Source organism: Malania oleifera, chromosome 10 (assembly GCF_029873635.1).
Source record: "Malania oleifera isolate guangnan ecotype guangnan chromosome 10, ASM2987363v1, whole genome shotgun sequence".
Lineage (NCBI taxonomy): Eukaryota > Viridiplantae > Streptophyta > Magnoliopsida > Santalales > Ximeniaceae > Malania > Malania oleifera.
In genome coordinates, this window is record NC_080426.1 from 44,768,491 (window position 1) to 44,781,094 (window position 12,604).

Here is a 12,604-nt window from a genome sequence, read left to right on the forward strand (position 1 = left end):
TTATAATATGACTCTAAAAAGATTTTCAAGCATGCTTAGAAGTGATTAAGGCATTTTAGATGCTACATGCTATATGCTATAATCATTAGGTGCAAGCATGTATCAATACTCAAAATAAATCTATACATGGCTAAAAATTACATAAATTCATATCTACTCACCTTAGGCATGTTTTATTTGAGCATTCATGCATTTTCCATCCTATCAAGGTTTCATCCCGTTTTGATAATGACAAACTAAGGCATCTAATTGTGCTATTAAGTGTGTTCACAAGATTTAAGGTTTTAAGCACAATAATAGATGCAAATTGGAAGCCATGAAGCGTACAAGATGATTTTATTTGGTTATGATCATGGAGCCTTTAAAAACCAAGCTTGAAGACTTGGAGATTTTTTTTTTTAATGTATATTGCAAATAGGACCTATGTGAGTACACTATTTTTGATAATGTGGTGAAATTCATAGGTGACCTTAGTTGGGCTTTAGGCACTCTAAATTTCATGAAAAATCATTTTATAGAAGTGCAAAAATTATTTCAAAGTATTAAAATCAAATTTGGAATGAAAAACTAAGGGTTTTGCTGCTCTAGGTAGCTCGGGTGCCTGAAGCAGGGGACTCAGTCAACCGAGTTGCTACTGGTCGTGCACTGGTTCTGCTCCAGGCAGTTCGGGGGCCGAACTCCAAGTCGGTCGGTTGAACCTACGGGAATTCTTAACCCAATGGTTATAAATGGCTAATTTTTAAAAATTTTAAATTGTTAAACTCGTCCAACGGCCATAAAACGGTTAGAACTCAATTTTGCCTATAAATATAAGGCTTCTAAACTTGTTTTAATATTTGGTATTATTATTGGTATCATTTAGCAAGGAAGCTAAGCATTTGATCTTTAGTGAAAATCATTTTCATGCACTTTGCATTTTTAGTTCATCATTTAAGTGCTCATTTTCTCTATTGCTCTCTAAATCTTAGAGAATCTTTAGTTACTCCTTTGAACTTCATTCTTATTCATTTGGGAGTGTATTAGTGTGCCATTTTTCACTGTACTTATCAGCTCAATTTAGGAGCATTCATTGTAAGCCAATTTATCTTGATTCCACATTGTACATTGACGGTTCGAGAGTGAATCATGTCAAGCGAAAGGGGTATTTCGCTTGAGGAATTGTAAAGGCATCTCCGCCTAGTGAAGGAGGGATTGTAAAGGCATCTCCACCTAGTGAAGGAGTGAGGCATCTCCGCTTAGTGAAGGAGGGATTGTAAAGGCATCTCCGCCTAGTGAAGGAGTGAGGCATCTCCGCCTATTTAAAGAGTGGTTAGTGGAATCGTTAAGTGATTTTCTTGAGGTAAGGACGTAGGCAAGTATTGCCGAACCTTGTAAAAGCTCGGTTTTGTTTTCTCTTCCCTTAACTCTTTTAATTTCAGGACATTTGCATTCATACATATTTATTGTGATTATTGATAGCCTTTGCATACTTAGAACACTTGTTTAAATTGTGGCAAAAGTTGTTTAAGTGTTGGCTTAAAAACTCACCCCCCCTCTTGGGCCTACACCTTAACTTACATTTGGTATAAGAGCGAGGTTACAATAAATCTAACCGTATTTGTGTAACTGCTTTATGGTCCTTGGACGAGTTTAACAATTTAATATATTGAAAAACTAGCCGTTTATAGCCGTTGGGTTAATAATTGCCACAGGTTCGGTCGACCGACCTGGAGTTCAGTCGCTCGAACTGCCTGGAGCAGACTGGAGATTCATGTGACAATTGAATAATTCTTGTTGGGGTACAGTTTGTAGAGGCTTTGAAAGCAGTAATGGGTTTTGAAGGATTTGGTATTGTTTGGGGTACAGTGAGAGTTCAAAAGAGACTGGAGATTCATGTGGCTATTGAATAACTTTTCTTGGGGGTTCTTCTTTGACAAAGGAGACTTTCCAGTGGCAGCTAGGGTGTGCAGTAGCAGCCAGTTGCAGGAGGAGGTACATTTTGTGGCTGGGATTGAGGAGATGGATCCAGTCTAAAAATTGTTTTAAATTTGGGCCAGATTTTGCATCCTTTAATGCATGGTGTCCTGGTCCAAAATTGCTGCTTATCATACCATTAATCATCTGAACAGCTGAACCAACCTCAAGGTTAAGCCAGATTTCTAGCATGCCCAATGCCAACAGTTTAAATTGGTCAGTTGAAGAATTACCTGCAATGGGTTGATAGACAGTAAGCACATCCAAGATACAAATGTTCTGTTGGCTCTGCAACAAAAGGGATCCAATCCAGATCAATGGAGACTTGTGCAACAATTTCTCCATCTCACAGAGCCTAATGGAGGACGTGCAGTGGCTGGGTCTTCCAACTTGAAGGGTTTATCCTGCATGGGTGGCCAACCATCCCAATATGTAGGCTCCCTCTAGTGTTGGTAGTAGGGTCCCTTTCAAGCAATAAGGTGGTGCCAATTCTGATTATCTGAGTCACAAATTGGAACATACGTCCTCTAATAAGCTGAAGAGGATGTTCTGCAACTTTCTTCCAGTCAGGGGTCTTTATCTTTTCTGGTAAGGGTGGCTGACCTATCTACTGTGCATGTTACCTTTAAAATTGGTACTAGTATGATAGATCAGGATGTTTGGATGATGCGGAACCAATATATAACCATTTTAAACTTCTAAATTCCAATCTCCATGAACTAATACATTGGAGCCTTTTATGGCTTACAATGCTTGGAAACAAGGGAACTAATTAGGCCAAAATACTAGTTTTCTAAATGATAATAATTGAGAATTTTGAAGATATAATCCTAATGTATATGTTTGCGATGCTTGGAAAATAAGGGAACTAATAAAGAAACCTAGGGCTTGTTTGATATCATTGTTGTTTTTTGTTTCTGTTTCTGTTTCTGCCCAGTGAAGAAACAAATTGGAAAAACTTGTTTGTTTATGTAGCCAATTTCCTGTTTCTGTTGTCTGTTTTCAACTGTTTGCGAAAAAATTGAAAATTAGATTTTATGGTTTTTAGTTGTTTAGGCAACCTGGTTCTCGAAATTTTAATGTCTAGAAATAATTCTTTTGGATCAAATTATTCATTTTACACACTTTTAAATTAAAATAAAAATAATATGGTCATATGAATTTGAATATAATTAAATTAAAAACATATATAAATTTTAAAAAAAATAAAAATAAAATCAATTAAAAAAATATTTTTACTATTTTCAATTGTCATCTCTAATAAAATTTTTGTTGTAAAAGTAAAATTTGAAAATATAACAATCAAGTAAAATAATTACAATAATTTTAATTTTTATTATTGTATTTTTAATGTATATTATTCGTAATTTTATTATTTTAATCATATTTTAATAATATTATTTTATTTAAAGATGAAAATGAGCATTTTATAATTAAGTTTTAATTTGTTTTAATTTTATAAATATTAACCACGCACGTTGCTAGTTTTTGGTTTTGGTTTTTGGTTTTTGTTTCTTGCTTCCGTTTCTGTAATTTTTGACAATGGTACCAAAAATCCTTCTAATTAAGCCAAAATACTTGTTTCCTAAATGATAATACTCTAGAATCTTGCTTCCTATGTTACAGTGTCCTAGAATCTTGAAGATATGACCCTAATAAAAACAACCTAAATAAAAGATATGAAAATACAGTAAAAATTAAGAAACTAAAGTAGCTCTTGTTTGCGTGCTACTTCATTCACCTCCAATTAGAAAATAAATTGACCTCAAACTGCAAAAATTTCAAGGATGAAGAACGAGGTTGGCCATGCTTGAGGGAGGCCAATGTAATGTGCTAGCTTTGAAATTGTTCGAGTGAACAACCTATTGAAGTACAACTACAAGTTTATCAGAGATGATGAAATCAACTTTTTTGGGGATTGGGCTTCAATTTTGCGACATCCGCAATTTCCTGGAGTGGTTCATCATTTGCAATAGGAGGATCCTCAACTACTACTTTTTGGTCTACCGTTTCTTGAGTGATTAGAAAGGAAGCCATCTCGTCTAATTCACAATGATTAGGATCAAAGAATGGGTGCAAAACATAGAATTGAGCTTGCTTACCTTAGAATTCATTTTTCCAAGGCCAGTTCAAGATCATTATTTTTCTTATTTAGTTTTATTTTTTTGTTTTTCGTTTTAATATGATGGGACGGACTCGGTTCGGTTTGGCTAGATTGGTTCGGCTTGGTTTGCTGGACTGGTTTAATTTGATTGGGTTTGATGGAGCCTAGTCCTTAAACTTCTTTGAGCAAATTTGTAGGGTTTCAAACCTTTCTTCTTGAAATGCAAGGAGGATCCACAATGGATAGCTGGGGTTCTCACCCCTACAAATCTAGTAGTTGGTGGCAAGTGAGGCTACCGATGGTGATGACAACGAAGCTTGAGTAGTGTTTGTTAATGGCATTTGAGGTGTGGCGGTGATGACCTAAGCTTGGAATTGTTGTTGTTGGCTAGGATAAAGGTCCACGATTGTTGTGGTTTGAATTTGGTAAAATAGAAGCTCTAGAGAACTTGGCAACGGTAGTTATAGAAACTACTTACGCTTGATTTGATGCTAGCAACAACGGTTGATCCTTTTTAATTGATGAAGAAAATGGAAGTTCTTTGAGTGGGATAGAGTTTAGCGATGGTTCAATTTGGCAAAAGGATGTGTAGAGAATTCTTGAGAGGGGAGGAGAGGCTTGGTGCATGCAAATTATGGATGTTTTGGAGAGGGTGAGGAGAACCAAGCAATTCCCAAGAAGCTTAATGGAGGGAGGGACGGACGATGAAAGGAGGGAGGGAGACTAAAATTTTGCATGCCAATTAATGAAAAAGATAGTCATGACACATGGTTAAGAGAAAATAAAATGAAACATGTGTCACGAATGATAGCGGTTGCTTGAGCAACTTAAGAAAGGTTGCGGGATAGGGGCACCCTTTAGCGAACCTTGATTCGAGTCCACCAAGCCAAAATTCTCTAGAACATCCCAAAACCGAGATTAGTAGAGACCTTGGGGCATGTCTTTGAGTCCAATCCTAATGCGCATTGCCAATCTTGAGTTCTTACAAGAATGCTTTTGTGATATAATTAATAATTAATTTAGTTATTATGGACAAGGTAGTTATTCAGTTACTCTAAAGAAATTCTTGTGTATCAAAATTTATTATATGTGACTTGTAAAATTCTTAGTGAATGTTGGGTACTTTGAATTTCCAAAAAGAGTGGATTGTAGGAGATATAGGCTAGGAAGCTTATAAAAAATGCTAGGAAAGGTGAGGAGAGGTCTCTATACTCCTACTTCTAATCACTTCTCAAAAGAGTCAAGAGCCTAGGAAAGTAGAGAGAAAGGAATGAGGTGCTAATAGAAGAGATCAACTTTCATCAACTGCAACTAAAAATTTTACTTATATCTGAGAAAGAATATAATTTTTAAGTGCAGTGCAGAGATTGGTTTTCATGAGGGTTAACTTCTCATAGAGCTAGTTCTTTTGGGAAATCATTCTCATATGGGTCTAACTCTTTTGGGGGGGGGGGGGGGGGGAGATTTTGTGTGGGAACTTCTCTGATGCAAGAATTGACGTTTTTTTGGGCATTGTGAGTGGGGGACTTGCTTTTGCGGGGATTGACTCCTATGGGGATTGTGCACATGGAGACTTTGAGAAGATGCTTCGTAGAAAAAATGACAGCATATCAAATTTAGATATTCCATATGAAAGAGATGATGCTTTTGATGGAGATCCTTAGGGAGATGTTTCCCTCCTTTGGTGTTAGCGAGAATAGTGATAGTAAGGATGGCTATAACGATGGGAATGAAGAGGGAGAGGATGACCATGTGAATGCCTTTCTACATGATTCCTCTATGCCCCGAAAGTCATTTCTCGATTCATTGGACCTCAAATCCACTTGGTCATGGGCTCATGCTACTTAACTTCCACATTATCATCCCCTATTTCCCGAGGTATCTCAACATCAAAGGAATATGCTTTGTCCTTTTGCTATGAGATTGCCCCCTAAGGATTCTCTCGATCACACCATCCCTCCCCTAGTTCCATGGGCGACGTACTTATATAGTCCTAGGAATTTCTTCATACGTTGGGGGGATCTTTCACGGATTAAGAATACACAAGAAGCATGTGAATTTTTTGGTGCAACTTTATGGCTCTATAGGCGAGTTCTGGGAAGGCACAATCTTTTATAGGAAGAATGCTGCGTTGATGCTATTTGATGTCATTGAGGAAGTATTCTAAGTTTCATGCAATCTTGAAGTTCGATGTCTATGTTGCGCTTGGACTTTGTGGTTCAAATGATAGAGCTATGTAGATGCGTTTGGTTTAAATTACTCGAAATGGGCTAGTAATGCCATCTGATCCCTTGAGTCGTAGGCGAAGTTAGACGAAATGATCATTGAGGCGATGTTGATGAAGGCCAAATTAGAGGAGATGGATTGAAGATAGTTAATATTACCTCAACTAGCATGCAATCTCATGACACAAGACTGGCATGCATTTTATGATAGTCAATGTATGGGCTGTGCCATTCCACTGAACTTCCATTGGATTACATTCTTCAGCATCCTGAGATTCAACACATTTAGTGCATAAGGTTTGAAGCTTCAAAGCATCTTTAGCCATAGTAGGCCAAAGGTACCTTGCCCATTTGTAGTCGATGATAGAGAGATGGTCTTTCTTCCCCCTCACAACAAAGTTCATGCACTTAATTTTTTTTGAGCTTCGTGAGCACTAATACACGTGGATAGCACCCAATCATCCCCTTATAATAGAGAATGTCTTGTATGAGAAGTGTTCCATTTTTCAAATATTTTTAAGTGATAATTGAAGTAGCTGGTTTCTTATAGAATTAAGCCAGTCATCCTTATTTTTGTCATAAAAAAACAACAGTTTAGTTACTTTAGGACTGGTATCTTGGATGTCTGGTTAGTCAATGCACTTGCAAGTTGGTTAGTTGACCTTGGTGCGTGTATGCACTTGTACGCACTTAACAACTCAAAATTTACTCATCAAAGATTGTACCAAACTTTTGTAAGGTGTTAGCGAAGGTTCTGTTGAAGCAAATTATTTGACCATGAGATGAGAGTTACCATGGATACACAAATTTTGGATTCCAAGACTTGTTGCACTTGAGAGTTCAAGTACCAGGGCCTCATATTATGGTTCTTTGTTTGTACAAGAGAAATCCAATTTATAAGCTAGGGAGATCAAACTTTGATTCAATACTAGGGAGATGTGATCTCCACCCAATGTTAGGAAGGTTATGCCTTGACTTAGTTATGAGAAACATATTTGCCTTGGTTTCATTGGAGAGCACCCTTCTATCTGATGCTTAGGAAAATAGGATCTTGACTTATTTCTTGGGGGACATCCCCATCTATGTTTGGAGTCTTCAACACATGATTAATATTTGTTGAGGGGAGCATACCTCTTGACCTTAAGCCAAGAATATAGAAGCTTCATTCAACACTAAGGAGATGGTTTCTCAACCCATAATTGGGGAGAGAAGCTCTCGACCACAGCTCTCTCTCTCTCTCTCTCTCTCTGAGTGCGAGAGAGAGGGAGGGAGGGGAAACTTAAGTGATGGCCACATTAAGGATGTAAAATTCACTTAGTTTAGGTAAGAAACTATTGCTAGATCATATTTTTACTTTGATGTGGGTGGAGGGAGGGAAGCCACATAGTTTGCAAGGAGTGAAGTAGTGGAACTTGAGTTAAGTGATGGCCACTGCATCAACAGTGGGATGTGTAATATGAAGATTGAAATTTGAATTGCAACATTAAAGATATAAAATTCTCTTGATTTGCATAAGAGGCTTTTGTTAGATTCTTAGATCATCTTTTTACTTTGATATGTGAATATCCGTATCCTTACGTGTCAAGAATTAGGGTAATATTGCTCATGCCTTTATAGAATGTAATGTGTTCGTGGGTTTGTTTCTTAGCTTATTATGCAATGACAACTCTTACGACAATTTTATAGGTTTCCTGTTCATGAGCAAGCAATGTGCAAGTGAAGAGAGATTTTGAATTGGTTATAATTTGTTTGTGCATGCGCATGCACATGCATATGCATTTTACTAATTGTTCATCTTAAAAATGAGGATTTATAAGGAAAAAATGATCTTGAAGAGAGGACAAAAGTCAATAAACATATGCACGTTTTCTTGGTTGTTAGGGGGTGGGGGTTGGAGCGATGTGCCAAAATGAAGTGTGAAGAGGCTGTTTCTGGGGCCTGAGCCAATGATACACCAAGGTCACGATGGACTGAATGGAGCATCCTTACTGATGTGCTGAGGCCCAAACGTCATAGGCACCAAAGAAAAAGGGATTGAGGGAGGATCTATAAAGAGAGAAAAACTTCAGTTTCTTCCTCAGACACAAGTTCTTAGGAAGGTGTCTATTTTTTGTCCAAGATCTCCAAAAAAAAAAAACTATCAAAATTACAAAAGAGAGAACAAGAAAAACTTCATTTTCCTTCTCAGGCTCAAGGTCTTAGGAAGGTTACTTTTTTTTTCTCCAAGATCTCCAAAATAAAAAAAACTATCAAAATTTCACCTGGCAAAGTCTGAAAGGAAATTTTTTGGGACTGCAAACTTTGAAGAACTACTACTTGATGGTGTCTAATTAAATCTCAACTATTGGTAATCTTTTTCAGAGGGGGTTTGTGTTGGTGAATGGATGTTGCATATATAAGTATGAAAAATCTCGCTTGTTTTTGCTTTACCCATTTAGCTTCTAAAGTTAGGATTATGCTGCTGGCTTTGCATGGGATCTCTTGGGAAATGCCTTCTACCATGAATGATGTGCTACTTGGTTGGAGGGGGTTATTGCTCATGAAGTTTAAAGAGTCAAGAGTGTTTGAAATCCTTTTCAGTCAGAATTATTTTGTGTTTGGAAGAATGAATGAAACCCGAACAATATTTTCAGGAATAGTAATTGTTTGTTGCAAGGTTGAAGGTTGAGATTCATTTTGCTATTGATTATTTTCAGGAGGGCTTCAATTTTCTTTTGGTTTTATTGATTGTTTATCCATTCATTAGGGACTCCTTTGAATTCTTGGTGATGTCTTAGTTTCTTTTTGAGCAATTCCTGTATTATGCTCCTTTTTCAGTTATCAAATGAAAAGAGAATAGATAGTAGAATATCCCTGTAGATTCTATCTTAAAATAAAGAATATCCCTGTAGAGATAACCCTGAGATTTGAAAAGCGTACTGGAATCAATGCTCATCAAAATGCCATCAGGTATTTTTAAATGAGATTGTTTTTCAGTTCTCAGTTGGATAAATAGTGCTTCAATATGAATTGGGCCTTTGGCCCAATGGTTCACCTCCCAATTCTCCTTTGTGGAGATGGGGACTTAAGTCTCCTTATGGGCACATTTTAGTTGCCTGGGACATTAGTTGCTACTTAAAGTATTTTGGTTCGCCTTTGAGCATTGCTGTTGTTTGTGAGTGGGGTGGTTTGGTAAGGGTTATGAGCCTGCCTTTGTCATCGCCTTGTACAGGCGCATCTTCAAAAAAAGAAAAAGAGCTTCATTATATCCTTCATTGATCATGCATGCTTCTATTACAATGAAATTAAGACATCTGAAGGGGATCAAATTGCTAGATGTTTGACCCAATTATTTTGTTAGCCATGTCAGAGTAGCATGATAAAATGGATCTGACAGTAAAGGAAGTGTTGGACACTTGGACTGCCTTCCTAGGCGAATACCTTCCTTCCGACCTACTTCCTAAAGGATGATCTAGCTGTGGTTGCTGTTCCAGCAGGAGTCAGCCTTTTCATATGAATGCCTGCCCTATTGGAGATTCCAACTATGTTGCATTTTCTTTCTATGTGTAAGTTATGTGCCTTGGCAATTAGGTTTGGAGTTGCTAATGGGCTTTAAGCTGGCTTAGCTCTGGGTGTCGGTAACAGAAATCGATCAAGAAAGATATCCCATGGAGGTTGAAAAACCAGTGCAGACTCTTATTACTTGATTTATATAATGCAAGTATAAGATTTTAATATTTTTTTTTTTAATAAAAATTTTCTATTCATTGTATTTGCAATTTTTGTTGGCCAAAAATTTTGATTTTTTAGAACCTCTTTTCTTTATGTTTTTATTTTTGCTTTTCTAAAAACATTAATTGGCATTTTAATTAAATCTAACTGAACCATTCTCCAGTCTTTAATATTGACACATCATGATTTTAGTCAGTTTTCAATCTACATAGCTTATATATATTATTTTCATATTTGTGTAATAATTACTTGCTTTATACGCCTCAAAGGTGGAATCGATGCACTGAGTGTACTAGCATATTCTGCCAATTCTTTGCCTTTGCTCCTATATTTTGAAGTTTGCTTTATGTACAACTCGATGCTCAACTTCATGCTGCTATTACAGGCTGAACAATGGGTTGACAATATGAGCGGGACATTGGATGAAGGATCACATGAAGTTGAATTAGAGGGTCGACCATCTAGGTTTTTTTTTTGGGGCTATACTCCTTAAAATTTACCTCCATAGTCATTTCTTTCATTCTATGTAATTTAAAGAAGTTTTGTTTACATCAATCATGTGTTTAGGCTTGGACTGGGTGCGACAGCTACACGCCAATACAACCTTGGACCTTTGAATGATCCAGTTGAAAGGAAATTACGTGCCAAATTGAATGCAGGAAAAAGAAAAGCTGCTGAAAGTACTGAAATATCCAAGCCATTCTCATCTTCCGGGAATGGATGCGGTGCCGATGATGATGATGATGATGAGGATTTGGAGAGCAGAACCTGCGCATTTTCCCGGAAGAGGGTAGTTTCTCAAGTTCCATCTCTGCAAGGGAAGAAGAAACTTAAGTAACTTGCATTTTGGAGCCATTCTTAAAAATCGTAGTTCTTCATTTCTTCCTCGTACACAGTTTTTATTTTTTTCCTCTCCCCTCAGGGAAAATAGGGGGAGAGACCCAAGGGGGAGAATTGATCCTCGGAGAGGTAGAGAGAGGAGAGGATTGGACTCGATTCATGTGCAGTACTAATTGGACTCTAAACTCACGTGCAGTAGTACTAAATGTACCTAGCGAGGAATGCAATGTTGGTTTCTGGTGGGAGGTTTGGATGTAGAGAACCAATTGGCTGGAGTTGGGGGAGCAGTGATGGTTCAAGGACTGGGAAGGGCTGTGCTGGTTGCTGCCCTAAGCTTTAACTAAACGTGATCTGTCGTGGAAGCTAGCTTTGTTTTGGTCATTTGTTAAGCTTTTGTTTGGGTGCACTCAAAAAAAGGGCTTATAATACTATTACTTGAAGTTAGTATTTTTACCCCAAAAAAAAAAAAAAAATAATGTTGTTTTGACTTATATTGTAACAAAGTATCTATTAGAAAAATATTTCGGTGTATTTTTGAGAATTTTTAAAATAAATTTTAAAAAGCAATGGAAGGTAGTTGGGATTTAAGAAGCAGCAATGGAGTCTTTCTGCCTCTTAACACCCCCTAACCCAAAAGAAAGAAAAGTTGAGTCTTATTAGCACTGCCCATAATTGATCATCTGTGAGAGAGAGAGAGCAATGTAGTCTCGCGGGTGTCGTTTTTCATTAGAAGGAACGCACGTCTCAGGCATCTAAGTTTTTTAAATGTCAGATACAATTCAAAAATCTATTTAATTTGATCCAAATAAGTGGTTCAATGTAGTGTTTTTGTTTGGCAACCCAACATTACATTTAAAGCTCCGCAAATTAGCGACCAGCAATAGTCTGTCGGACGGAAGGGCTACCCCGTTACAGGTTAAGAACAAAATTTCTACAGGCTCTACCGAGTACTGCCGGCAATATGCTCTGAAATCTAATGCAGTGCCTACAAATTTGAAATCTGAAAACAACTAATATAGTCTAATGTAGTACCTACAAATCAACTAATATGGTGAAGCTCCGCAGACTGCTGAAATCTGCTCCACAATCTAAAATCTAGGGCTGCAAATAAATGGTGCCGCTCGTGAGCCGCTCGGCGCTTCACTTGATAATAACTTGCTTGAATTAAATGAGCTGAGCTTGAACTTAAACTTTGAACTCGTTAACCAAGCAAGCTGAGCTCGGACTGGTTCATGCTCAACTTGTTAGGCTCATGAGATGACTCGTTTATCAACTCATTCACTCGTTTACTCTTGACTCGATATTGGACTCATCAACAAATTCAATATTAATCTCATTAAATATTTTATTTAAATGTTTTTACTCAAAAATATAATTTTCTCAAATTATATTTGTTAATTATCAATTAATTTAATTAGTTAAGTGACTTGGTTTATTCATTAGTTTGAAATAACTTTCAATCAAGTCAAGTTTGAGTCTGAGCTTGACTCGGTATAGTAGAGTTGAGCTTGAACTCGAGCTCGAGTTATATATATGTTAAGCAAATCAAACTTGATTAGAACACTTTAAACTCGAGCGGAGCTTGAGTCGAGCTCGAGCTTGCTTCTAATAAACACCATTGCTTGGCTCGACTTGACTCGCTTGTAGTTCTACTAAAATTTGCTCCACAATACCTACAAATTTGACTTTTCAACTTGATCCAAAGACTGCTTTTCTGACTTGTCAGAATTAGTTTGATCAAGAAGGGACACTTGGATCTTCACATTATTAA

At 37.1% G+C, this 12,604-nt stretch overlaps 1 protein-coding gene across 1 annotated transcript in view; it reads left to right on the top strand.

Moving 5' to 3' along the window:
• Nucleotides 1-11,364, top strand: part of LOC131166290 (uncharacterized) — a 28,839-nt gene extending 17,475 nt beyond the window's left edge. Inside the window, exons 3-4 of the mRNA XM_058124698.1 lie at nt 10,379-10,458; nt 10,561-11,364. Of these exons, the coding sequence (XP_057980681.1) occupies nt 10,379-10,458; nt 10,561-10,831 (351 nt within the window). The 3' untranslated portion in view covers nt 10,832-11,364. The remainder of the gene's footprint in view (nt 1-10,378; nt 10,459-10,560) is intronic.
• The last annotated feature ends 1,240 nt before the right edge of the window (nt 11,365-12,604 follow it).